A 26,188-nucleotide genomic window follows, 5' to 3' on the forward strand; every position below is an offset into this window, starting at 1 on the left:
AAACCTTCTCTGATATCCCTACCTAGTCTAAGGTTGAACATTTCCATAGCAGTCTGCAATTTTCCATCTTAATACTTTTGATACTGGTAATTGTTTATTTGCTTAGTAATCAGATACTAAGAGGTTATTACATGCAGGGATACAGAGTGAAAACAAAACACACAAGATCCTAGACCTTGTATTCTAGGGAGTGAACCCAGCACACGTATACAGATCAATGTACTAGGTAATTTTTTTTTATTCATTTTCTTCCAGTGTAGTTAACATGCAGTGTTATATTCATTTCTGGTGTACACTACACACCAATATAGCGATTCAACAGTTCCATATATTACTCAGCGTTCATCAGTTAAATGTACCTATTAATTCCCTTCATCTATTTCACCCATCCCCCACCTGTCTCCTTTCTGGTAGCCATCTGTTCTCTATAGTTGAGTCTGGTTTTGTTTTGTTTTGTTTTGTTTGTTTCTCTCTTTCTTTTTTCCTTCGTTACCTATTTTGTGTCTTAAATTCCCCAATAAGTGAAATCATACATTTGTCTTTCTCTGATTGGCTTATCACTTAGCAGTATCTTCTCTAGAGCCAGTCTTGTTGCAAATGACAAGATTTCGCCCTTTTACGGCTGAGTAATATTCCACATCTTTATCCATTCACCTATAGATGGATACCTGGGCTGCTTCCACAGTTTAGCTATGGTAAATAAGGCTGCAATAAACTTATGGGTGCATATATTCCTTCAAAATAGTGTTTCCGTGTTCTTTGGGTAAATATGTACCGGGTAACTTCAGATTGTGATTATTAGCTTAATATTTATTCTGTTTGCATTGTACACTCCATGAAGGCAGGGGCTATTTCCGTCTTGGTTCCTTCCAGTTTGCTAGCGCTTACCACTGAGTCTGGTCGGATGAATAAGCTCAATACAATTTTTTTCAATGACTGACAAAACAGGCATATAAAAAACAGAAATGGAAAACACAAAGGAGATTACTCCTGTAAATGGTTGAGTTTGAGATTTTTCCCCCTTTCCTCTTTCAAAACTCTAATTCCACATATTCTTTCTCTAATTAAAACAATTAAAAGACGAGCCAGAAATTACCATAGGTGAGTAAAAGAACCTCAAATAAAACACATTTATATGTCACTACACACTCGTTAAACATCTGGTAATAAAACCTACTCAAATAGGTGTGTTGGTTCAGTGGACACAATTCCCTTGGCGCATTACCAAGCATGTTCCCTGCCATCGATAGTATAATTTACCGTTTTAAAAGGCCTTTAACACCCAAGACGATGCTTAAGGATATGATCTTCCAAACTGCCAGATTTCTAAAGCGCTTGACCGTCTACCTCCATCCGCTAGGTGCCACCAGAAAAAAGCCGCAATTCTTCTATGTAATAAACAATTTTTTGCGAGGTCAACAAAGAATGCAAAATCTTTAACACAACAGAAAACCAGCCCCTTCCCAATAAACCCTTCTTACAAGCCCTAGACACTCATCAGGTTCCTAGACACTCATCAGGTTCGATAACATCAAGCAGCTTCGCGGTGGGCAAAGGGAGCATCCGGACAAGCCCCACCCCCAAGGGGAGCGCTCAGCTGCTTCTTTCTTCCCCGGGGCGCATGCGCAGCGCACTCTCCGGCCACCGCACGCCTCTGCCAGCGAGCGGCCGGCGCTTACGTCACCGTGAGCGGACGGTGTGCCCTTCCGCTTCTCCTAGGGAAACGAGACCGCGCACCTTTGAGTTTCCTTGGCCTGTAGGAAATGTCTTCCCTTCTCGACCCCAGTACTAAAGACTTTTCCCGCCCGTCTCCAACAGCTCAGCTTCTTGCCGGACTCCCCTGTAAGCTCGTTGGACGGTGAAGGCCACGGAAAAGAAAAAAGGGGAGGGGGGAAAGATCAGCTCAGTGTTGTTTACAGAGAGTAAGCAGATCTAGGAATCGGTCCGCGAGGGCGGAGCCGACGGAGCCGGCACTTCTTTCTCCCCTCCCCTCCCTCCCCAGCCTTCCCCGCGAGCGGACGCGGCAGCGCCTCTGTCTCGCTTTTTCTTATTTTCCCCCCTTTCCCCTTCCTTTTTTTTCCTTTTTTCCCCCTTACCCCCTTTTCACCATTTCCCCTCGGAGACGCTTCCCCCGGGCAGGGGCAGAGCCGGTCTCACCCCCCCGCCTCTCCCCGGCCCCCGCCGCCCTATGGCGAGAGGGAACCCCCTCCCCACCCGGGCACTAGCGGCGGCCGTTGGAGGAGTGGGACCGGCGCTGACCGCGGCGGCCTCAGGCCCGGGGGAGTCATGGAACTAATTCGCTGACCCCCCGGCCGCAGCCGTGCGTCCCGCTCGCTCGCCAGCGCCCGCGCCCCCGCCCCGGCCCGGTTCCCCCTCTTCTCCCTCCTCAGTCGGTGCCGTCCTGGTCCCGCGCGCCCCGCCGCCGCGCGCTGAGGAAAATGGGGTGGTAACGTGCCCCCCGGATGATCCCGCATCACCACAGTGAGGCCTACAGCTCCGCCGGGGAGGAGGAGGAGGAGGAGGAAGAGGAGGAGGAGAAGGTGAGGGGGCGGGGGGAGTCGCGGCGTCTCGGCGCCCCGCGCTCGCGCGCCCCGCGTCGCCCCCGTCCCCCGCGCTGCCCGAAGGGTAGCTCCGGGCGCCGCGCTCGGTGGCTAAAGCAGACCCCCGCCGCCCCCCAAAGGCAGCCTTCGGGACCACCCCCGGTCCGCCCCCTCCGCGCCGGAACAGTTCGGCACCTGCCCGGTTCGTCAGCGGCTCCGCCGCGTTCCCTTTGGGCCAGTTTCTGTGTCCGCGAGTAACTTCGGTGTAGCGACGGCGAGCTGCCCGCGCCTGCCCGTTCTGGGCCCGCGGGCTGTGCGGTGCACAAAGAAGGGGACACACCCCCACCCTTGGACTTCGGGGCTGCTGCGGGAGCGGAGGGCGACATTTACATTGCAAAGCCGAGTGGCCGCCGGGCGGGCTGGGCAGCGCTGGTGCCCCGGAGGTTGGGGGAGGGGCCGTTACCCCAGGTGGGGGGGTGGAGAGGAGGTGAGAGTGGAGTCGCACCCTGAACGGCGTTTCCCGGATTGGTGAAAAGGAGGGAAGAGGGGGGAGTGGGGAAAGGGGGAGGTAAATGCACCGAAATTTTGAAGAGGGCGGAACGGACCTCTCCGGAGCTAGAGGGTCCTTTGTAGGTGCTTCGGGCCAGAGTGGAGAATCCGGTAGCAGCGTAGGGGAAGGTCTGTCCGGGGAGGTGGAGTGGAGCCAGACCTCGAACGTCCAGCTGAAGTGTTTAGTTTTCATTCCGTCCGCGTCCGAGGAGCGGAGCGGACTGTTGGTAGCACTTGTGGACGCTTCTAGTCTGGCGGGCATCGCCGAAGGTGGTTCGCAGACTCCCGAGCCTTGCGAGGACGCGGTGGGGGGCAGGTGGTCCGGGAGCCTCATTTCGCGGAGGAGGGAAACGGAGGGGCCAGAGGATGACCTCCCCTGGGGGTGCCGGCTGGGGGCCGGTGGCGGGAATGCAGACCCGAGCCGACCGCTGTGCCATCTAGTCTGCGTCCCAGAAGTGGAGTTGTTGGGAACTTGGAGGTAGCATCCCTGGCTTCCAGCTTCCGTGCATGGTTCGGGGTCGATGAAAGAGGAGTGGACAAGTAGCTTCAGAAAGAGTCAATCGGGTTTAGAGTTGCTGATCTGCAGCCAGAAAGAGGAGCGATTCTGGACACATTCCGGAACCCTGACGGAGAGCCGAGTCGTAGTCGTGGCGAGCCGGGAGGGCTGGCAGAGTTGGTGTTCAGTTCCAGGTGACCGCGCTTATGTGCCCGTTTGACTCGTGGTCGGGTGGAACGGGGCTCTGATGTTTTTGGTGGAGGATGGAAGCCGCGTGTGTGTTCTGCTCTGATACACAGTGTCATGTGAGGTGTACAGTACTCTAAAAGGGGAGGGTCCCTTTCTCTGCGTGTTTCTTCCTCTTCAGAACGGGCTTAACAGTAATACCAGCTTCTTGAGGTTGCGTAAGGATTAAGGGAGTTAAGGTGGCGGAGTACCTCGAACAGTATCTGGCCAAGGAGAGAGCACTCATTGCTTTGACTTACGTGGAGCTGAAGTGTGCGCTCTTCGTTAGACATTCGTGCTGAATCTGGAGAGTGTGTGCCCTCGGAGAACTCAGGGTTTGTAGGAGACACGGGTGGGCAGATAATTCTCACAGAGCAATTAAATGCAAAAGTAGAATTATGTCTAAGTACAGATGTCAGAAGGCAGGGGACTAGACACAGACCTTTGCAAGGGACAGCTCTGTAGGAAGGGGAGTGCCAGCTAGAGAAGGACAGTTAGGTTGAAAGAACTGTGTGGACAGGATGGCGCTGGGGAGACAAACGGAGGGCTGTCATGGGATATAATGAACCTGTAGTTCATTATTAGGTTAGGGGCGTGAACTCAGGGAGATGGTCACATTAATAAATCCTTCTTTATAGAATAGGAACTAAGATCCAGAAGTCTGTACCAGCACAGACTTATAAATGGAGTTGGTGTTACAGTGATAATAACTATAATAATTCTGTATGAATGAAGTTATTTCTGTGTTTACCCAAGACTGTGCAGTACTTTTCCTTAGAATAGCAGGAGGCCCTGTATGTAGATTTCTAATACAGTTTATGCTATACAGTAACTTTATAAAACTGTTCATGCATGCATTAAGCTCTTTGATAAACACGGAGAAAAAAGCAGAAATAATTGAAAGATTGACAGGAGAAATGTTGAACTGTCATAAAGCCAGAAGTGTGTGGAATATGCCATTCAAAACAGCCCTTCTGTTTCTTAGTTCCTAGAGACTTCTATCTGAGCATTCACAGTTCTGAATGTGACTAATGGCATGAAATAATAAGATACAACTCTAAAGGTCTACTATTTAAAACAGTAAAATTATATTTTAAGTGTATTTTATTCAGGTTGCATTAATCTAACTCAGTCTATTTTACACATTAGAAAACAGGCTGGTGCATTATCAGTAAGAAAAGTAAAACTCAAGCTAATACTTTCTTCACTGTATCATTGTTTGTCTTACTAGAATCATTTAAAAAAAATTTTTTTAATATTTATATGGGGGGGGCGGCACAGAGGGAGAAGGAGACTCCCACTGAGCAGGGAGCCCGACAGTGCAACAGTGACAATTTGGGGCCTGATCCCAGCACCCTGAGATCATGCCCCAGGTGGGCAGACACTAAAACCAACTGAGCCACCCAGACGCCCTGTCTTACTAGAATTTCGAAAAGGAGTGTCAAAGGTATCCCTCTTATATAAGCACTTCCATAAATACAGCCTTGGGGGATGGGGATTAACTTGTAAATAATTTTAAAAAGAAACTATCATTTCATCTACCATCAGCATTTCACTGCATATTTATCATTTGTCCTCGCTCTCATATATACGTATATTGCATATGCCCTTTACTCCTAAGGATTTTAGTGTGTATTTTCTAAGAGGGATGTTCTTACAGAATCACAGTAAAGTTATCAACTTTAGTAAACGTAACATTGATACATTTACTTTAATTTGTCCATGTTCCCGTTATGTCATTTGGCCCAATAATGACCTTTATTGCATTTTATCTTTCCAGTTTAGGATTGAGTCTAGCATCAGATACTGAACTTTCATTTTTCTGTAGTCTAATTTGATCTGAAATATTTTCTCCATCCTTTTTTCTTTCACTTGGATCATTTATATCTTATTTTTAAAAGATAAAGGAAGTTTGAACTCTTTACCCTTTGTTACATTCCCCTAGTGTGAGCGAAGAATGTTTCCTTTATTTTCTATTATTCATATGGTGTATTACATTAATCGATTTCCTGAATGTTAAACCAACTTTGCATTCCTGGTGCAAATCCCACTCAGTTATGTTATGTAATCCTTTTTTTTAATGTTGCCAGATTCAGTTTGCTACTATTTTCTTGAGGAATTCTACATCTTTATTTAGAAGAGATGTTCTCCATAGTTTTCTAATGCTGTTTTGTTTGCTTAACTGGCCTCATAAAATGAGTTGAGAAATGTTCTTCCTCTACTTTTTGGAAGAGTTTGTGAAGAATTTTAATTTTTCTATAGATGTAGTATTCATTAGTGAAATCCCTTGGACATAGGCTTTTCTTTGACAGTTGTTTACTAATTGAATTTCTTGTTACGTGGCTCTTCAGCTTTTCTGTTTCTTTTTAAAGTCCGTTTTGATAATTTGTGGTTCTAGGTATTTGTCCATTTCATGCAAAGTTGTCTAATTTATTTGCAAATCCTTGTTCATAAGATTCCTTTATAATACCTCTTATTTCTACAACATAGGTGATAATGTCTCCTTTTATTCCTGATTTTAGTACTTCATCCTTTCTGTTTTTATTTGGTCAGTGTAGCTAGAGGTTTGCCAATTTTGTTGATCTTTTCAAAGAACCAACTTTTAGTTGCATTGATTTTCTCTATTTTTCTATTCCTTCATTAATTTCCACTCTTAATTTTTCTTCTGGTTTGCTTTAGGTATAGTTTGCTATACTTGCATCCCATAAGTTTTGGTATGTTTCTTTTTTCATTACCTCAAAGTATTTTCTAATTTTCCTTGTGATTTCTTCTTTAACCTGGATTCTTTGTTTAAAAAAAAATTGTTAAAGCATCTAAGTATTTGAAACTCTTACTTAGGGTCTTAACTGTAGAAAATTGGGGAACAGGAATCTCTTGAACCTTCTTATTCTCTACATGATTCTGTCTTGTTTATCTCTGTCTGTCCCCATCCATCTATCCATCCATCCCTCCTAAAAATAATCTTCAGAGGAAGCATTTTGAGGGAAGAGTAATCACAGGGACAGCCAGCCATTGGTGTGCTGAGAAGGCTGAGGGCTCCCGATGAGCCACCCTGTTGGGTGAAACTAATGGAATGAAGTAATTTGGTATGTTTTGACAAGAGTTAATGAATTACAGACTAAAATTCGGTTAGAAGAAACCTTAGAACCAATAAATAAACCAAGTTTAATCTCCATCCAATATAGGTGTTTTTTCCTAAAGATCTCTTGACTGATGGTCATCTAGTTTACACTCTATTTCTAAAGTTAATAAGGTTAATATTTCCATCTGTTTTAGATGAAATTATAGTGAGTTTATTTATCTAGTTATGGAAAATCTGAGAAAAGTACCAAGGCGGCAAAATTGGAATCAGAACATCTCAGCCGAATGTAACAGTAGATGGAATATAACAAGATGACCTTTTTATTTTTTTTATTTTTTTTTTAATTTTTATTCATTTGACAGAGAGAGAGAGAGAGAGAGAGAGATCACAAGTAGGTAGAGAGGCAGGCAGAGAGAGAGGGAAGCAGGCTCACTGCTGAGCAGAGAGCCCGATGCGGGGCTCTATCCCAGGACCCTGAGATCATGACCTGAGCCGAAGGCAGAGGCTTAACCCACTGAGCCACCCAGGTGCCCCAACAAGATGACCTTTTTAAAAAAAAATACATTTATAGTCCTGAACAAGGTTGTCCCCCCTTCCCCCCCAAAAAGGGGCTCCAAAACTATGTACGTGGTGGGCACATGGAGAGGGAGTTTGCCTCAGTGTACCTCAGGAGGTCTTAAGAGTTCATACTGTGGTGTGGACTCAAAAAAGTAGCTAATGATCTTAGACTGCATTTAGAAGAGCAAAAGTCATGTCATGTGGGGAAATCTTGGCCAGTTCTTCAGCTATGAAAGAAGAATTGGTGGGCTTGCTAGCCACCTTCAGACATTTCAAGAATTGGCTTATGAAAGAGAGTTTAGGCTTGGATTGGTTTGTTTTGGTTTTGGCCCCAAGGATTGAAACCAGTCTTTGGTTGAGTCCCTGTTTCATGAGGATTCTGTGAGTGATTAAAAAAAAAAAACCAATATTGGTAGGTAATCTTTTTAGTATCATGTTTATCATTTCATAGGGAAAATAGTGGGAAGCTGCTTTCAGACGGAAATCACACCAGATTAGAGAATCAAGAATTCTTGGAAGAAGTTAACCTTTGAAATGGGCCTTTGGGTTAGGTAGTATTTCTTTTCCTTCTGTGTTATTTACCATTTTTTCTTGGTATGAAAGGTACTTAATGCTCGTTATAGGAAATGTGCAAAAACTCAGACGTTCAAAGAAGCAAAATGAAAAAAAAAAATCCGTATCCAGTTAACCAGAGGTAGTCTGCAGTAGGTTCTATAGCAAGCAGGTGAAGCATGGGAAGTGATGACTAAGAAAGGGATCCGACCTGGAGTTGGGGGTGAAGGGGGCATGGACATTGAAGTTTGTTTTTAATTAATTTTAAATTTTATTTAAAAATCAGAACTTTTCTTTGTTAATTCTAGATATTTACTTTTTTGAAAATCTCACGAATATGAAGTACATAATACAGGTACATAGTTGAAAAATGAAATAGTTACGTGAGGTTTATAATGAAGAAGAGCATTCTGTTGCTGGATTTTCTAACCCTTTTCTCACAGGTTAACTTCTGAGTGCTTATCTGTTTCTCTTTCTCTCTCTTTTTTTTTTAAGATTTTATTTATTTATTTGACAGAGAGATCACAAGTAAGTGGGGGGGGGGGAGCAGGCTCCCTGCTGAGAAGAGAGCCCAATGCAGGGGGGAAAGGCTTGATCCCAGGATCCTGAGATCAGGACCAGAGCCAAAGGCTTAACCCACTGAGCCACGCAGGCGCCCCAGCTTATCTGTTTCTCTTGTATTTAAGATCATATTTTCAAATAATTTGCTCTCCTGTTTTTTGATATTTCAGTTTTGGGTATTTATGTTTTGCCTACAGTGATGCATAAAGATGTAGTGCTCATTTTACCTTCTTACACCTCCCATCTTCCCAATGCAGTTTTAATCTGTTTGTTGAAGTCCCTATTCAGTATTTTCACTGTTAATGCTATGTGAATGTTGTGATATATTATTATATTTACCTTCTTGCATAATCTTTGTTTCTGAAGCTAATTACCTTTTTAGTTCCTTAGCTTTCATCAAATCTGGTTGAATCTTGCCACATCTTCAGTTTCTCAGTCTAATTTTCTGTACATGGTTGTACCTCTCAAATCTCTAGTTTCTTTTCTTTCTTTTTTCTTTTTTTAAACCTAAAGGCATCTCTCCTGGACTTTTCAGTTGCCTGCACTGATCTACACTGTTGCTCCTTAGGCTTGCTCATTTTAGAGGGCCAGTCAGCTGATTGTTGAGTTTTCTAGATCAACACTTTCCAGTAGAACTTTTCTGCAGTGATAGTGCTGAAAAGGAATATTTCTATCTGATACATTATCCACCAACCGCATGTAATATCGAGCATTTGAAATGCTGCTAGTGTGACTGAAGAATTATATTTTAACTTTATTCAGTTAAAATATAATTGGCCATATGTGTAGCTAGTGGACACTATATATTGGAAGCACAAAGATGGTTTTATACTTAAAATGGGGATGATTTCATACTGATTATACGGGAATGGGTGGGATTTAATGTAATGGATATAACTTTTTTAATGAAGAAAAAGGTTAATAGCCTTTATCTGGTTAGATTTTTCAGAGGGATATTTGGGACAATTATTAAGAATTGCTAGTATAAAAAGCCCACAATTTAAGATTTGTTGACACAATTTGAGACACAATAATATATTTTCATTGGAGTCTATTGGTTCTATCAATTATATGGCCATGTTTTTATTTTCCTTATGACTGAGTCTCAAATTTAAAGTGAGTATGTTTAGGTAACTGATTATTACTGTAACATTTTAATATATGATGTTTTAAAGAGCTGTAAAATCCTCTACTGCCTCATAACATTCTTAATTTGTTTTATGAATTGCTTAATAAGAACCAACATATTTATACAGTGCTACATGTATTTTATAATGAAAGAAAAAGCATTGTTTTATATTTGATTTTATAGGTAGCTACATCAAGCTGGGAGGCAGGCAGATCCAAAGGATATCATGAAGTTTCCAGGGCCTTTGGAAAACCAGAGATTGTCTTTCCTGTTGGAAAAGGCAATCTCTAGGGAAGCCCAGATGTGGAAGGTGAATGTGCCGAAAATGCCTACAAATCAGGTAATGATTTTTCTCATCACTCTAGATAGAGGACTTCTTTCAGCAATAAGTGTGCTGTCATAAAGTGGTATCTTGACACTGCATTGGAGAAATCTATACCATTAAAGGATACACTCTATTCTTTATTGGAGAAACCTCCCCTTGTTTTATTTTGAAACAGGACAAAAATGACTTTTTTGTTTTTGTTTGTTTGTTTTGTTATCTGAGTTACAGCTTTAGGAAGATATGTTCTCTTTCTTTGTAGTCCAATACTAACAATAGTAAGCTTTCTTTATTTCTAGGTATATAGTTAGCTACGGAGGCTGAAATTATCTTTAGTAAACAAATTGTTGTGTATTTCTTGGATAATTATAAGGAGTTCAAGTAGCTACTAAGGTAATGCTAATGTTGGACATTTGTAGGGAAATAGCCATCTTACCTCTCAGTTACTGTTAGCTATATGCCTTTTCTTTTAGAAATTTTTATGCTTCTATCATTTAATCTTGTTATTTTTGACAAATAACTATGAAGTTTATGCACTCCCAGAGCTTATTGTATAAGCTCTTTTTATCCCTAGTACTTAGCACTGTGCTTGGGATAAAGAACAGTGGCCAAGAAAATTTGGATTTTTGATTTTTAGGTAAATGAATAGCAAATATCTTAGTTCCTCCTTTGGTTTAGGTTAACCTTTGTTCATAGGTTATTAAAATCTGTATGTATTTTCTACTAACCTACTTCTGTCATCCCTTCTCACAAGCTGAAGAAAGATGTTTTGCATTTACTGTTACTTATTTGTTGTTTAGCAGATTGAAAATTAGTTAACCTGGGTGAATATCTTTCAAGCTAGGGGCATCTCCATATTCTATCACATTTATTCTCTTACTGTAGTCTTTGAAATAGGCAGTAGTCCCACTTTGCTCAAGATTTGAATAACTAGTAGAAGTATAATTTGAACTTGAGGTAGTTCTCTTTCCATTGTACTTTGTTTTTCAGTTTTTATTTTTGTGTGTGTGTTTGATTTTTTTAGATTACTTGGGAATTCAGTCATTCAGTAAATGTTCATTAAGTATCTGCTACATGCTGAGTACTTCTAGCATTGGGCATGCATCAGTGAGAAAAATAGAAATTTCTACCCTTGCGTTCTGACTTTCTGGTAAGCCTCAGAGCTTTAATACAGCGGGCTTTAGAACCATTTCTTTCTTCCTTCTGCTGTCTCCGTGAGTCAGCATGTAACCAATGATAATATTCTTCTACAACATGGTCTTTGAACATGATATTCTACCAAGATTATAGTATATTGCTCTATTATCATTTAATCTGGCCTATATCTATAGGTGATTTAACAGGTATTACTGAGGTAATACCAGAGAATAGAACAGTGTTAGAACTTTGGAGAGGGATCCAATTAAGTGTTTGCCTTTAGTAATATCAAGTGCAAGCCAAAGTCAATTCTTACAAAATGTGGGTGGGCTTGTTCTAATGGGGATAGGGGTTAAGACTGCGGTGAGAGTTAAGAGCTATAGGAGCTCAGCCACTTGCTATAGTAACCCCCAGGGATACTTGTCTGTTTAGTTCTAATTTCCTTATTTTCTTCTGCCACTCTCAGGGACTGGCTTTTCTAGTTCTCTTCCCACTATTGCTTCTAGCCATGATTACCCTCCTTGATTCCTTGCAGAAAAGAAACACAGTCTTACCATTAAGCCATAAACATACTTTTCCAGCTTTTCAAATATTTTTTAAGTGCTGGTAAAAACGGAAAAATAAAATATTATAAAGGTTTCTTTTATGCTTCTTTCCTTCAGTTTCCTTTTCTGTCTTTTTTCTACCTAAGCTCTGTCTCTGGATCATTCTCTCATAGTTCTCTTCTAATCTGCATCCCCTATCCTCAAGTTTAGGACAGAGTGGTCATACAAGAATATTGTGTACCTATCACTCCCCTTCTGTGTGCTCCCACAGCACTCTTTACTTCCTTTGTGATAGTATGTGGTATTAAAATTTCCTGATGATTTGATTGTGAGTTCCCTTAGGGTTGAGTTGTGTCATTTTTGTTTATTGGCATAAAATAGACTTCTAGTAAACATCTGTAAAATGAGCATTATCATTTCTTTATAATTAGCCCAGGTTAGAGAAGTTCTTTTATATAATAATGGTATTTTCAAGTACACAATAATTTTGGTTACATGAATTTGGGAGAAAAAATTAAAGACTGGTCAAAGTGACATGGACTTTCATATATTCTCTATTTTGCTAATGTGCTTTTGATATGCAAAGATAAAACTGCTTCAAGCTATTAAAAAAATTTTCATTAGAATTTTGACACTGTAAGGAATCCTAAAGGCCATATAATTATGTGGTTTCTGAATACAGGATCTTAAGCCACGAGGCTGCTGAGTGCATCAGAATCACCCAGGAAGGCTCTTACAGAGATTCCAGGCCTTATCTAGACCTACTGGGCTTGTGGTAGCAGTAGTGGAAATTTGTGTTTTAAAAAGCTTCATGGTTTTATTAATATGCATTAGGTTTGAGAGACACTGATTTACTCTAACACACAGTAGTAACGTAAAAGCTTCATGGTTTTATTAATATGCATTAGGTTTGAGAGACACTGATTTACTCTAACACACAGTAGTAACGTTCTTCTGACATCTCTGAAAAGTTATTTTCTGCTTTGGATACTTTGTCTGGTCTACTGTGGGAAAACTATAAATTATTGGAAAGATTTTCCTACATTGCACCTGCAAACTGCTTCTTTCTAGTGGCCACTTACTAGTTCTGGTTTTGTCCACTGGAGCAAACAGAACACGTCTGTTTAGTTTAATTGACAGCCCTTCATCTACTCAAAGACGTGGGAAGCCCACAAAGTCCTCTTTGCCTGATTGAACACCCCATGTTTTTTAACCATTATTTGACAAGATTTTACCACTCCAGATACACTCATTCAGTGTGTTTTAAAGTTGTGACATTTCATTTGTAGTCATTAATGAGCAGTGAAGTGAAACTGTTACCTCACTTTATCTTGGCTTGATGATTTCATTAAACTGGCCCTAGATTTCACTGTTGTGGCAGCGGTGTCCTACTGACTTACTCAACTAGTTTAGTTGTGAAGCACATTTTCCTTTGTGCTAGATGTGGTTTTTAATTTTTGACCTAGGTGTGGTGTTGTTCTTACTAAACTTAAAATTGTTGATTCTGATCCACTTTTCCAGCTTTAAAATTATAATTGTTATCTAATGTGTTGACTTTCTGTCATTCTTGTATAATCTGTGAATTTGGTAAATAAATAAATCTATTTAACCTGCAGGTTGGTTTCTCTTCTTTCCTTTAAACAGTTTCTTGAAGTATAATGTACAGAAAAGTACACAGATTGTAAGTGTACAGGTGTAAAATACACCACTTTACTGGCACTTTAGAAGACCCCTTCTGTCCTCTTGTAGTTACTACCATCAACCCCCCCAACCAAAAAAAAAAAAACCAGTCCTAATATCACAGATTAGTTTTTCCTGGTTTTGAATTTCATACATGTATATGGAATCATAGAGTATGTACTGGCCTCTTGTTCAGTATTTTTTTTATGTAAGATTCATCTGTGTTACTTCATGTAGCCGTAATTTATTTATTCTCATTGCCATGTATAATTCTTTGAATTTATCTCTTCTGTTGATGGTCATTAGTGTCATCTTCTTGTGCATGTCTCAGTGAACATATGTGTATTTTTTTAATATTTTTTTAGGAATGGAATTGGTAGAACCTAGATATGTGTATATCAGATTTAGTAGATAACCATCAGTTGTCCCAAAGTTGTTATGTTATGTTATGTTATGTTATGTTATGTTATGTTATGTTATGTTATATCACGTTTTTTGTGGGGTTTTTTTGGTTTTGTTTTTACCCCTTCTATTAGAGTATGAAAATCCCAAGTTACTCTATCTATATCCTTGTCAACCCTTGGTTATTGTCTTTTCATTTTCATTATTCTGGTTAAGTGTATTATAGTATCACATTGAGTTTAATTTGCTTTTCTTTAATAACTAATGAAGTTCAGCTTTTCATGTGTTTTTGGCCATTAGATTTACTTTTTTGATGCAGTGTCTATTCAGATCTTTCATCGGGGTTTCTACTGAGTTGTCTTGTTAATTGTTTTGTAAGAGTTCTCTTTTTTTGCAGACTGTGTATTACACATGTCTTCGACTCTCTTTGTGTTGACCTTTGATCAATAGAAGTCCTTTATTTTCAATGACCAAGTTATCGAAATTTTTTTCCTTTTTTAAAGGAATATTTGTCTATTCCAATGTAACGAAGATACTCTCTTGGATTTTCTTTCTGCAGAGTTGATTGTTTTACCCTTCACATTTAGATGTACATTCTAGTTGGGATTTTGGGCGGGGTGGAGTATAGTGTGAAGTGTAGGAGTCCATCATTTATTCCATAGGGAACCTCCACCATTTATTAAAAAGATACTTTTCCCTATTTCCCTGCAGTTTTGTTATAAATGAAGTGACTACTATAAACCTGTGAATGTATTTGTCTGTTTCTTGCCTCTTTTCTTGCCATTGGCCCATTTGCTGTTCTTTAAATACCATGTTGCAGTAATTATTACAGCATTATAATAAGTGGTGGCATAAACTTTTTTTTTTTTTCAAGATTATTTTGGCTATTCTTAACTCTTTGCTCTTCCATATATATTTTAAAATATACTTATCAATTAAAAAAATTGAAGGGATTATTGAATCTGTTACTTTGGGGAGAATTGACATGTTTATAATAGGAGTCCTCCAATTCAGAACATAGACTATTGCTTCATTTTCTTTAAAGTTGGTCTTAAATGTCTTTTTTTTTTTTTTTTTTTTAGGTTTTATTTATTCATTTGAGAAAGGGAGATGGACAAGCAGTCTCTCTGCTGAGTTTGGAGTCCAATGTGGGGCTTGATCCCACAACCCTAAGATCATAACCTGAGCCAAAATCAAGAGTCAGACACTTAACTGAGCCACCTAGGAGCCCCGATCTTCAGTTTCATTTAATAATATTTGGTAGTTTAGGTTTATTCCTAGATATTTGAGTCTTGTTGAGGCTGTTACAAATGGTATTTTAGATTTTTCATTTTTTAAGTATGTTTCTATACACTGGTATATGGAAATAAAATGGATTTTTATATATTGACTATATTAAATTTGCTTCCAGTCTTTTAGATTTTCTGTATATTATATATAGACATGTTAACTGTGAATAATCATGGTTTTGCTTCTTCCTATCCAGTTCTTAATACTTTTTATTTTTGTTTTATAGAATTAGCTAAGGCCTCCAGAACCCCACTGAATGTAAACAGTGGCAACAGGTGTCCTTATCTCAGTTTTAGTTTGAGGGGAAAGTTTTCAGTATTTCACCATGAAGTATAAAATTCGTTACATATTTCTTATCATTATGAGATTAAGAAGATTATCTGCCTTAATTTGTCAAGAGATTTTTTTTTATAAATAGGTGTGAAATTTTTTTTTACATCATTGGATTTTGTTTTTAACATTTTGCTTAGGGTTTTTGCGTTTATGTTCATGGGTGAGATTGGTTTATAGTGTGTTTTGTCAGGTTTCATAATAAAGTATGCTGGCTTTTAAAATGAATTAGGAAGTGTTCTGCTTTTTTAAAAAGTACTCTCTGTTTGTTTGGGTTGTTATTTCTAAAGTGTAGGAAGATTCCACTGGGAGCCTAGAGATTTATTTGTGGGAAAGTGTTTAATAATTCATTTTCTTTGGTAACTGTGAGACTGATCAGGTCTTCATTTAAATCTTATTTCAGTTTCGGTAAATTGTTTTTTTTCCCCAAGGAATTTATTTCATCTAAATTGTCAATTATTTGTGTCAAGTTATTTATGATGCCTTTTTAGTATCAGAAAGGTTCATACTGATGTTCCCTTTTTCATTTCCTTAGTTGGTGATACGTGCTTTCTTTCTTGATGAGTCTTTCTAGAAGTCTGTTGATTAGCCTTTTAGTTCTGTTGATTTTCCCTGTTGTACATTTTTTTTCTTTTTACGTATTTTTCTTATTTGTTCTTATCTGCTTCTGTTTACTTTGTGTAATTTGCTGTTTTTTATTCTGAGGTAGATGCTTAAAATGACTTTCCACTTGTTCTTTTATCTTATTTTTTAAAAGATGTTATTTATCTGAGAGAGAGCACAAGCCGAGGAGTGGGGGGAGAGGCAGAGGCAGAGGGAGAAGGACAAGCAGGTTCCCCACTGAGCAGGGAGCCCGATGTGGGGCTCCATCCCAGGACCCTGGGATCATGACTGAGCCGAAAGCAGATGCTTAACCGACTGAGCCACACAGGTGCCCCTGTTGTATTTTAATATACACATTAAAAACTAAGTTTTCCTCAAAGCATAACTGTCCAACCAAATCTGATTTGTTGGATCCACATACTGGGTTCTTAATTTCAGTTACTGTATTTTTCAGTTCTGGAATTTTCTTTTAGATGCTTTTTAATAGGTATCATTTCTCTAGTGAAATTCATTTTTTCATCTCTTTTCCCACTTTTCCTTTATTGTATATTAAGTCCTTTTCTGATAATTCAAAGATTTAGGTCTTTTTGTTGCTCTCTTAATCCCCTTCATCTCTTTCACCCGTCTCCGCACCAGGCTCGCCCCTGCTGACCATCAGTTCTCTATAACTGAGGGTCCTTTTCTTGGTTTGTGTCTCATTTTTCCGCCTTTGTTCATTTGTTTCTTAAATTCCATGTGTAAGCGAAATCACACGGTGTTTGTCTTTCTCTGATTGACTTACTTTACTTAGCATTATACTATTTAGCATGCCCAGTAATTTTTAATTGAATGCTGAATATTATGAAAAATTGTGACGGTTCTAGATGTCATCTTGCTGCGGAAGGGTTCAGTCTTGCCTTTGGTAGGTGACTGAGTAGGAGATGAATCACTTTAACCCACTGAGGGATGGTGCTGCTTGGCGCCTGGGCCGCAGTTGGGTATGGCTGCCTCTGCCTCTGCTGTGCCCCACTCCCGGAGTACAGTCAGCGATTCCACCTGAGAACTTGGGAGGGTGCTGAAGGGTGCCGAGCTCACTCTTGATTCTCAGAAGCTTTGGTTTAGCTTCTTACATCCCTGTCCTTCCCAGCTTCAGAATTTCATTCAGAAAATTTTATTCCAGAATTAAGGGGAAAATCTGCTGAGTGTCACATTCAGTTTTCTGACCCTTCCTCTCCCCATTTGGCTCCTAAGGCTCCAAATTTTGTCTCTACACCCGTAGAAGTCTCAGAAGCTTTGTAGGTTTCCTTCCTCTCAGCCTCTTGAGCCTCTTGCCGTACTCAAGAGGATAGGTAAATGCCCTGAAGGAAAAGCTGCTATTTCCTCTAGTTGACCACTCCAGTTCCAGGTTTCCCCCAGTGTTTGAAAGTAGAGCATTCCTGTGGAAACTTCTGAGCTGAGATGCTGTAACGCAAAGAAGCAGTTACCATTAATTTATAAGGGAAATTTTTTGAGTGTTCCCAGACCCCTCTGTTTGGCTTTTCTGATATCTTAGGACACATCTTGCTAAACAGATGGGCAAAATAAATCAAGATAAAGCCCTGGTGCTCACAGACACAGTTCAAAGTTTGGTGGCTGAGGTGCTGAGTGTGTTTGGGGGAAGGAGATGGGCAGTACCATTTTGCTGCTCTGGGTGTGCCACTGTCTCTGTAACAGCCTGCTGCAAAATGAATGCCGAATGCTATTTTTACTTTTTGCCTTTTTTCGTATAAGTGAAAATCTTTGGAATTTTTCAGGTACTGAGGTAGGTTTTTAGTTAAAGCTAAGTGACGCAACATGAACTTTTGAAATCGGGGGATAGTTGTACCTCTTTTCCAGAATCTTGGTTCTGCAAAGCCTGGTTGTCCTAGCAGTTTTGATGACTTCAAAACAAGTGGTGGTGGTGGTGGTGGTGGTGGTCAGTAGTTTTTCTAGTTCTCAGCTGGTGTGTAGGTTACTACCTACTCTATCACAGCCAAAAGCAGAAATGTAATTTTTTTTCTAAATGTTGAACTTTACAGGTGTGACGAGAGGCTGTGGGAGCACAGGAAGGTACTTAGCCCAACTAGAGTTATTAGGAAAAGTGTGGTGAGGAGTGACCATTGAAATAGCTCTTGAAGGATAAATAATAAGGTAGGTAAAAAGAGAGGGGGGTGTCTACCAACCAGAGGGAACAGTACAAATAGAAAGGAAGTGATGTAATAAAATAGCACAGGAGGAGCAAGGAAGGACCATAAATGCAAGTGCTACTCTCACAGTATGAATTTTAAGGTAGAAAGTGATGGAAGGTGAGTGAGGCTGGAGAAGTAGGTCCTAGGGATTTGTACGCCACACCTGGGGGCTTGTACTTGTTCTAGGTTATGGTGAGCCTTGAAGAGTTTAGAGCTGGAGAGTATTTGTCTTTTAAATGACCATAATAGTAGCTTGTGAAATACAAAACCCAGTGTTTTACCAGCTTGAGTCAATCCATTCCAAACTCTCTTGAGGATTAGTTGTTGTTCAGCTTCTGAACTGGCTTAACCCTATTTGAGGAATCCATGTAAAAGGAAACAGATCCCTTGTCCAGGACGTACTGTCTAGGGCGGCAGGCAGTTCTGCTTTCCTTTCTTTCCCCCGGCCTGCCTCTGAAGTTGCATCACTTAGACACAGAACTTCATTTCCGCGAAGCTCCCCTGACGGTATTACTGTTCAGTGCATGTTTGAGTTGATTTGAAAAAGTGATCTTAGTATGATCTCCCTGAGAGTGACTCTTAAACTGTTCACCTTTTGTGGGTTTTTGTTGTTCTTACTAGTTTTTAGTGATGATTATTCTAGTCATGCAGGAATGCTTTCTTGGCCCTATTCCCATATTTCAGTATAAGGTATAAAATCCAAAGATTTGTCATGATCTCTTTCATAACTAGTTGTATTATAATTGGTTTAAAATAATTATTTGTATGTAGTATTTGTAAATTTGTTTTTTTCTGGCATCATTAGAGCATCAGGTATTTTTAGAAGTAGGAAAGAACAAAACTAGTATTTGAGTGCCTTTTGCATTCCATGTGCTTTCTGTAAGTTGGATCATTTAGTTATAACCATGATATGGAAATCTCTGTACAGCTGTGTTCCATGTGTTCCGTACTTAGAGCAAGCACATTGCGTCCATCTTCTGCGGCACTTCTTACGATTATATGTTTATTATTTGTTTAATGTCAGACACCAAATAGGCACATTATATATAATTTGTCATTCAGGGATCTTTTTCTCCTCTGTCCCCATTGTATGCATCTCTGAGCTGAAGGGGCGATTGAAGACGTTTTTGTTCTTTTGTTCCTCACGGCTGCTCTGGCCCATTGTTCTTTCACCTCCCTCCCCAGGTTTATCGGACTCTGTGACTTTCTGTTGCTTCCTGTGCAAATGTATTTCCTTAACACTGATTTGTTTCAGTGTCTTGCTTAACATTACTTTTCTGTTTGTTTTGGCATTTTAGATAAAAGCTCTTCTAGGCAGGAATTTAATTGCTCTTGAATGCTGAGCTGATCTGGAAGTCCTGTGACTGCCTTCACGTCATTCCCAGGGAGCTTTCGGAGCCCCTAGTTCAGAGCTGGATCTGGGGGCAGCAACTCAGGGCTCTGTGGAAAATGATATATTACAGAACCAAGGACCAGTAACAGCTCTTTGACGTCGGACCTAGTTGTCAGTCTGTGTCTGCTTCCTCCCACCTTTCTCAAGAAGCCACAGCTTCAGGCTATAATGTTTTGCCACCTTTTTGAGAGAGAGAATTTAGCCCCTGGCTCTCATAGCCCAACTCCGGTTTCCTCTGTCATGTTGGCAGTGGTCTGTGCAGGACATAAATTCCCTTGCTGCTGTCCGCATCCAGGACCTGTCAAGCCACAGCTTCAGTTTAGGGAACTGCCTCTCTCTTCGTCTCGATCAGTGGGATTCTACACTGATTCTCCGAGTATCCGTTTCTGGCGTCTTTCTCACCCAGCTTGATTTTACTTGAGAGTCAGAAGAGCTTGACAATAAGTTATTTCCTCCAGATTGACATGATTCCTGTTTTTTAAAGTTTTTCACAGGCTTAAAAAAAAATAGATCTTTTCCATGTCTTTAAAATGATCACATCCTCTCCTCACTTTAACTTTTAAGATACAAGTTCATCGCTACCTCCTGTGAGAAGCTTTCATTCTCCTTCCACACGGGACTGAGTGCCCTTCCAGGGTGTTCCCTTCGCACCCGTGCGTACCTTTCTTTTACACTAAACATGGATGATTGACATTTTCTGATTGTTTGCCTCACCGTGAGGCTTTAAGTTTAGAAGCTGACACGGAGTTTCTTTATTCATCATTGTGTTGCCAGCACCTGTCGCGCGATGGGCGCTGAATAGTAATACGGACTGAATTAAGTGTTTTGACTGTCAGATGTTTTCAGATTATTGTTCATAGTTTTAACACCAGCTTGGTGGTGAGATAGTGAGAGGTTGTAAACCATTTTTTATCTCAATTTCTTGTCAGTATTTCTTGTGCAGTAGTCTAGGGTCCGTCTTTATTTGACAAAAGGAATTGACTAGAACGTGGATATGTGGCAGTTAAGCTTCTAAAATACCAGTTATAACTGAGTTTAGAGCTACACGTAAAAATGATATGTGTGATTAGTTGGTTTGGCCAACATTAAGAAACACTTTACTGTGTTGTGCCAAAGTGAAAAGTGACAGAGGAAGGGGGAAAAATGAGAAATTAGCTTGCCAGTGCAATGGCAGAGATTATAATGAGCACTAAGTCTTGTAGTTCTCAAAACACTAAAGAAAGCCAAGAGGAAGGAGAGAAGAAATTCCAACTGTAATATCTGTTTGGGGAGATTTATTAAGATATGCAGGCCACCCTGCTTTTATAGCTCCTAATGTATCTCTCTGTGATACAGAATTGATTTCATAAAATTGACCCAGAGTAATCAGGAAAGAGGTTTAAGCCATGGCCTCTTGGCTTTCTGAGGAAGGCTTTCCATCTAAAATGGTTGTAATTAAAAAGATACAGTGCTTGGATTAAACCTTTACTTGTCTAGAACCCTCACTTACTGAAAATACTTCTTTCCACTAATCACAGAGTCATTTCTGTACTCTGGTGTGTTTACTGTAAGTAGATTATTACTACGTTTGTTTTATTTTGTTGTTTTTTTATGGTGCCTGCAAAAAGAGTAAAGAGAGCTAAGTCATTATTGCTTTAAAGTGTGTACCTTCTCAAAATTAAGCCTGTACTCAGCAGTTTAAAATAGTATGTAGGAAGCAATGATGTTATATGTTTGTATAATAATCTCCATTGGTAAATTAGTTTAGGTGAATTTCCCCTTCAGTATTCTCCCATGATCTTTAAATACATAATTCAGCTGTTGTCCCTGATATCTTTAATTTATTCCTGTTGACTTCACTTTTGTTTTTAATGGGCTGTCGTTCTACCACCATATTCCATTTACATTTTCTAAGATGGTTTAATGGCTATTTGCTGCCTTAGAAAGAAATTCACTGTATTTTCCTCTTTTCTAGATTTGGGAAACTTAATTCCAAAACTACTATCAGTTGATAATAGTGTTACCTAACCTTGAAAGTGTTATATTCCCTGAACACCTTAGTTTAATTAAAATACAGGTATAGGTTGAAGGTGCCTGGGTGGCTCAGTTGTTAGGCGTCTGCCTTCAGCTCAGGTCATGATCCCAGGGTCCTGGGATCGAGGCCCACATTAGGCTCCCTGCTCAGTGGGAAGCCTGCTTCTCCCTGTCCCTCTTCCCCTGCTTGTGTTCCTTCTCTCACTGTGTTTCTTTCTGTCAAATAAATAAATAAAATCTTAATAAATAAATAAAATATAGGTATGTGGTGAGATGACATTGTGAAGATTTTATTTAATAAACAATAAGAGGTTATTGGATATTGATAAATTGCTTTGACCAGTACATAAAGTTTTATCTTCGTTCATCTTAAGTTTGATAGATTTTGAGTAAACTTAAAACATTTTTAACATATAAACGTATTCCATAGCATTTGCTAACCTTTTAAGAGAGAATTCATTCTTGATAACTTGGAACTTCACTTGTTCTTTTTTATTTTTATCTTTTAATTGTTCCCTTGCAGAATGTTTCTCCAGCCCAGAGAGATGAAGTGATTCAGTGGCTCGCCAAACTCAAGTACCAATTCAGCCTTCACCCAGAAACATTTGCTCTGGCTAGCAGTCTTTTGGACAGGTTTTTAGCTACTGTAAAGGTAAATATCTTAGGATACACTTAAACACAACCTCTTGTTTGAGGGTTTATGTACTAAACCCGGGGCAAGTAGTAAACATTCTAGAAAGTGACAAGGAGTGAAAAACCTTCTTGGACATGATCTGTGCCCCTATAAGAAGGCATGATGTTTTCTATTATTGCTGTACATTTTTAGAATTTGTTTTGAATCGTATTCTATAATTTTTTTTGCTACCAGTATTCATAACATATACTTAATCTGTGAAGTTTTTGATTTCCTAATTTTAATACAAACCATATATCAGTTTAGTCATCTTTTAACACGTGGTATACTCTAGATGTTAGTTGTGAACTAGACTAGAAAAGTATAATAAGCCTTTTACACATTTTTTTCTGCCACTACTTAGTTATTGAATATTTACACTGTCGTTTTTTCGAAATATATAAATAATTTCCAGGGGCATACATTTGGAGTATAATAAAATGAACTGAGCATAAAATAAGTTTGGTATATTTTTGTTGAATAACAGCATACAAAAAAATATGAGTAAGTTTTATATGGTTTTTGTTGGTATAGCATTGGTTGTATTATGTGAAATTAGTCATTGTAGACTCTGAATGGATTTAAATCAGAAAATTAGCATTTTTTTAATGGCAAGGCATAAAAAAGTAGAAAAGCAATTTGTTTGTTGTCATTTGTATTCCTAAGAATATGTGTGCTAGGAGAACTGGGAATTCAATTAGTCGTTACTAGGTATGAAAAATAGAAGTCAAAAAATTATGGAGTGGAAGAATTTGGATGGCCACTCAGTTATCTCTTATGTTTCACACTTGTATTCTTAAGAGACTTAAAGAACCCTAATTATAATGATACTAATTGCCTGAAATTTATGTTCTCTGACATGGCTGAATTTATCTCACTATCAAGTCCCCCTCTCTCCCAATCCTCTGACTATAGCTGACCTCCCTTTTGCAGAGAAAGATGAGTTTAGGCTTAGTGTCCTTTCTTGGTTTTTATGTTCTTCACAAATTATTAATGACCTTCTTGTATTTGCTGTCATAGAAGAGATTTTTACCTTATTAAACAGTTTAAACAGATTTGGGGAAGTTTCTGGATCAGATAGAAAATTTCCACGTATCTCATTTTTTTCGTATTTCTTATTTAATGGGTCCTGTCATGTTATTAGCCTAAGATTCTCTTACTTAAATGGTTAATCTGTATTGAAACAATACCTAAAGTGTATTCATAGTTTAAATAAAGGGACTTAAAGCGGACCATACAAGGCTGCAGCAGTGTCTAGAGCCTCAGTCCTAGCTATGCAGAGGGAAATGCTATGTAGCTCTTTAATAAAAGTTTTGCACCCTGAGCCCGGCCACAGAGCTACTGAAGCTGAATCTCTAGTTGGTAAGATCTGAATGTCTGTATTTAAAGAAGCAAAAACAAACTGCACAAATGACTTGATGTATATCCAGGAATTAGAACTACTCTTTGTTTAAAAAAAAAAAAAAAATCACACTTGCTATTGGGATTCTTTTACTCTAGTGCCCTTGATTTAGTTGTATTACCTACCGTGAGTGAGTTGTTAATGGTTGGGCTCTTCTTTGTAGTGAACTCTGATGACCTCAGGCATTTGACCTGTTGTATACTTGGGGAAATCAGGGATCCTGGAACTGTTAGCTACAAATATCACTCGTGTGGTGTCCCTTAACTTCGGAGACATAATAGACATGACAGTATTTTTGGAAGTACTTTCTAAACCATAATGTCTGATCACTATTAATAATTATAAAAATATTGATAGTATTGAACCAGATTTTATTTTTCATAGAGGCAGAGGACTAGAAGGTTCCTACACAGTATGCCACTTAACACTGAGGCGCAGTGGTTACTGGTGTGTTTATTAAATAAGTTAATTAATCGAGGCCGCATCAGGTCATCAGAAGGGTTCCCTGATTTCACAAGAATGTAATATTTAAGTATAAAGTAAATATGGAAACAGGTTTTCTTTGTGTTATGTAACTTACCTCTGTATCAGTCAATGTAATTGGAGTTAATTGATATGTTTACTTAAAACTGGATTCTGATGCTGGGTTTGGCAAACCCTTATTCTACCAATAAGGTAGAAAGTATTCCTGCCTTATCTTAGATAAGGAAAATAGGCAAATTCAAGCCCTCCTATGCACGTCAGACTCTTGAGAAAGTTACTTCCGCCTGCTGATTGATTCTGTAGGAACATAGGAGCCTTTTGTTCTCACCATAGAACTTGAATATGTACTTGTTTTTATGGACACTTAATTAGAAAATTTCTACTGCCCCGCTATCACCCTGTAGTTTTTTTTAAAGCATCTGGAATAGATTTATAGTCTTTTTTTTTTTTTTAATATTCTTTCTCTTTAATTCCCCTAACATCTAGTATGTTAATATTACTGGTGTGACAGTTAAAGCAAGTAAAACTAGCTTACAGAACACACACATATACAAAGAGATCTTTAATTTTTGGAATTTTATTTATTAAATAAGTTGTCTTCTAAAATTAAGCTCTTCTCTGCTAGATGGAAATTTAACTTTGGCTAACTAGCATTGGTTGAACTTTGAACAATGTAGTATCTTAGTATTTTCATAGAATATGATTATGGCTAGGGTTGTGAAGTTAAAAGTTAGCCCTGGTCTTAGAAGGCAATAGGTGGGAATCAGATTAATTATTCCTTGGAATTTTATCCATATTTGTCTCACATGCATAGCTAGTTTTAAAAAATAAACTCTCTAACTTTTTGAAAATCACTGAAGTTGCTTTTTTCCTTCTTCGAAATTTTAGGCCCATCCAAAATACTTGAGTTGTATTGCAATCAGCTGTTTTTTCCTAGCTGCCAAGACCGTGGAGGAGGATGAGGTAAATATTTTCCTTTAAAATTTAGTTTTGTCTCTTTCTTGAAAATTTCTCTCAATTTATTAACTTGCTTTCTGTTTATCAGAACACAAATTGAAAATTAGTGTATTTTTTTTCCTCCCTCTTCACTCTGCCCCATTCCACTTTGCTTGGGACAGAGAATTCCAGTACTGAAGGTGTTGGCAAGAGACAGTTTCTGTGGATGTTCTTCATCTGAAATTCTGAGGATGGAGAGAATTATTCTGGATAAGTTGAACTGGGATCTTCACACAGCTACACCATTGGATTTTCTTCACATTGTAAATATACCTAATGTCTCTTAGTTTCCTGTTTGAATATGTAGTCTTAGTGACTTAGGAAAGTAGATTGCCCACTCAGTTGTTGTGATTTTTAGAAAAAGAAAAATTAGAAATTAGGATATTATCCTCTGTCAAATTTCATGAAGCTAAAATTAAAAATTTAAGAAATTTGAGTCATTCCTAAGGTTACATCAATTTCTGTACATAATTTACCTAAAACTTTAAGTAAAACTAGTATGATGTTCTTGTGATTTTTTTTTTTCCCCCTCCAGTTTCACGCCATTGCAGTGTCAACTAGGCCTCAGTTACTTTTCAGTTTGCCCAGACTGAGCCCGTCTCAACATCTGGCCGTCCTTACCAAGCAACTCCTTCACTGTATGGCCTGCAACCAACTTCTGCAGTTCAAAGGATCCATGCTTGCTCTGGCCATGGTTAGTTTGGAAATGGAGAAACTTATTCCTGATTGGCTTCCTCTGACAATTGAGCTGCTTCAGAAAGCACAGGTAGGTGTCGGTCAAAGTAAGTGTTCCTCTTTGGCTGGGGTATGTACGGTTACTAGATGGTTATAAAGCTGAGAGACATGTCTAATCTCATAATGGCAGACCTCTTTGAAGAAAAGACAAGAATAAAGTAATATACACTTGAAATTTATGGGCTGGGTGAACCTTTTTCTCTTATAAAGGTTAGAGCCTATCTTCTTCTTTTCAACCCTTCTAGGTTACATATAAAGTTTTTGTAAGAATCTTGAGAAATTAGTAAGATTCTCTATAATACATTG

At 39.0% G+C, this 26,188-nt stretch overlaps 1 protein-coding gene across 2 annotated transcripts in view; it reads left to right on the plus strand.

The window, feature by feature from the left end:
• The first annotated feature begins 2,012 nt into the window (after positions 1 to 2,012).
• LOC111148994 (cyclin I) overlaps positions 2,013 to 26,188 on the plus strand; it is a 31,373-nt gene continuing 7,197 nt past the window's right edge. The window contains exons 1-6 of one of the 2 annotated variants that reach the window (XM_022505861.1): positions 2,477 to 2,540; positions 9,876 to 10,032; positions 22,117 to 22,245; positions 25,040 to 25,114; positions 25,270 to 25,410; positions 25,683 to 25,913. In XM_022505861.1, the coding sequence (XP_022361569.1) occupies positions 9,919 to 10,032; positions 22,117 to 22,245; positions 25,040 to 25,114; positions 25,270 to 25,410; positions 25,683 to 25,913 (690 nt within the window). In that variant the 5' untranslated portion in view covers positions 2,477 to 2,540; positions 9,876 to 9,918. Of the gene's footprint in view, positions 2,541 to 9,875; positions 10,033 to 22,116; positions 22,246 to 25,039; positions 25,115 to 25,269; positions 25,411 to 25,682; positions 25,914 to 26,188 lie in introns of both variants that reach the window. The other variant, XM_022505862.1, reaches the window with a different exon arrangement.

This window comes from Enhydra lutris, unplaced genomic scaffold (assembly GCF_002288905.1).
Source record: "Enhydra lutris kenyoni isolate GAN:26980312 unplaced genomic scaffold, ASM228890v2 scaffoldscaffold21, whole genome shotgun sequence".
Classification (NCBI taxonomy): Eukaryota; Metazoa; Chordata; class Mammalia; order Carnivora; family Mustelidae; genus Enhydra; species Enhydra lutris.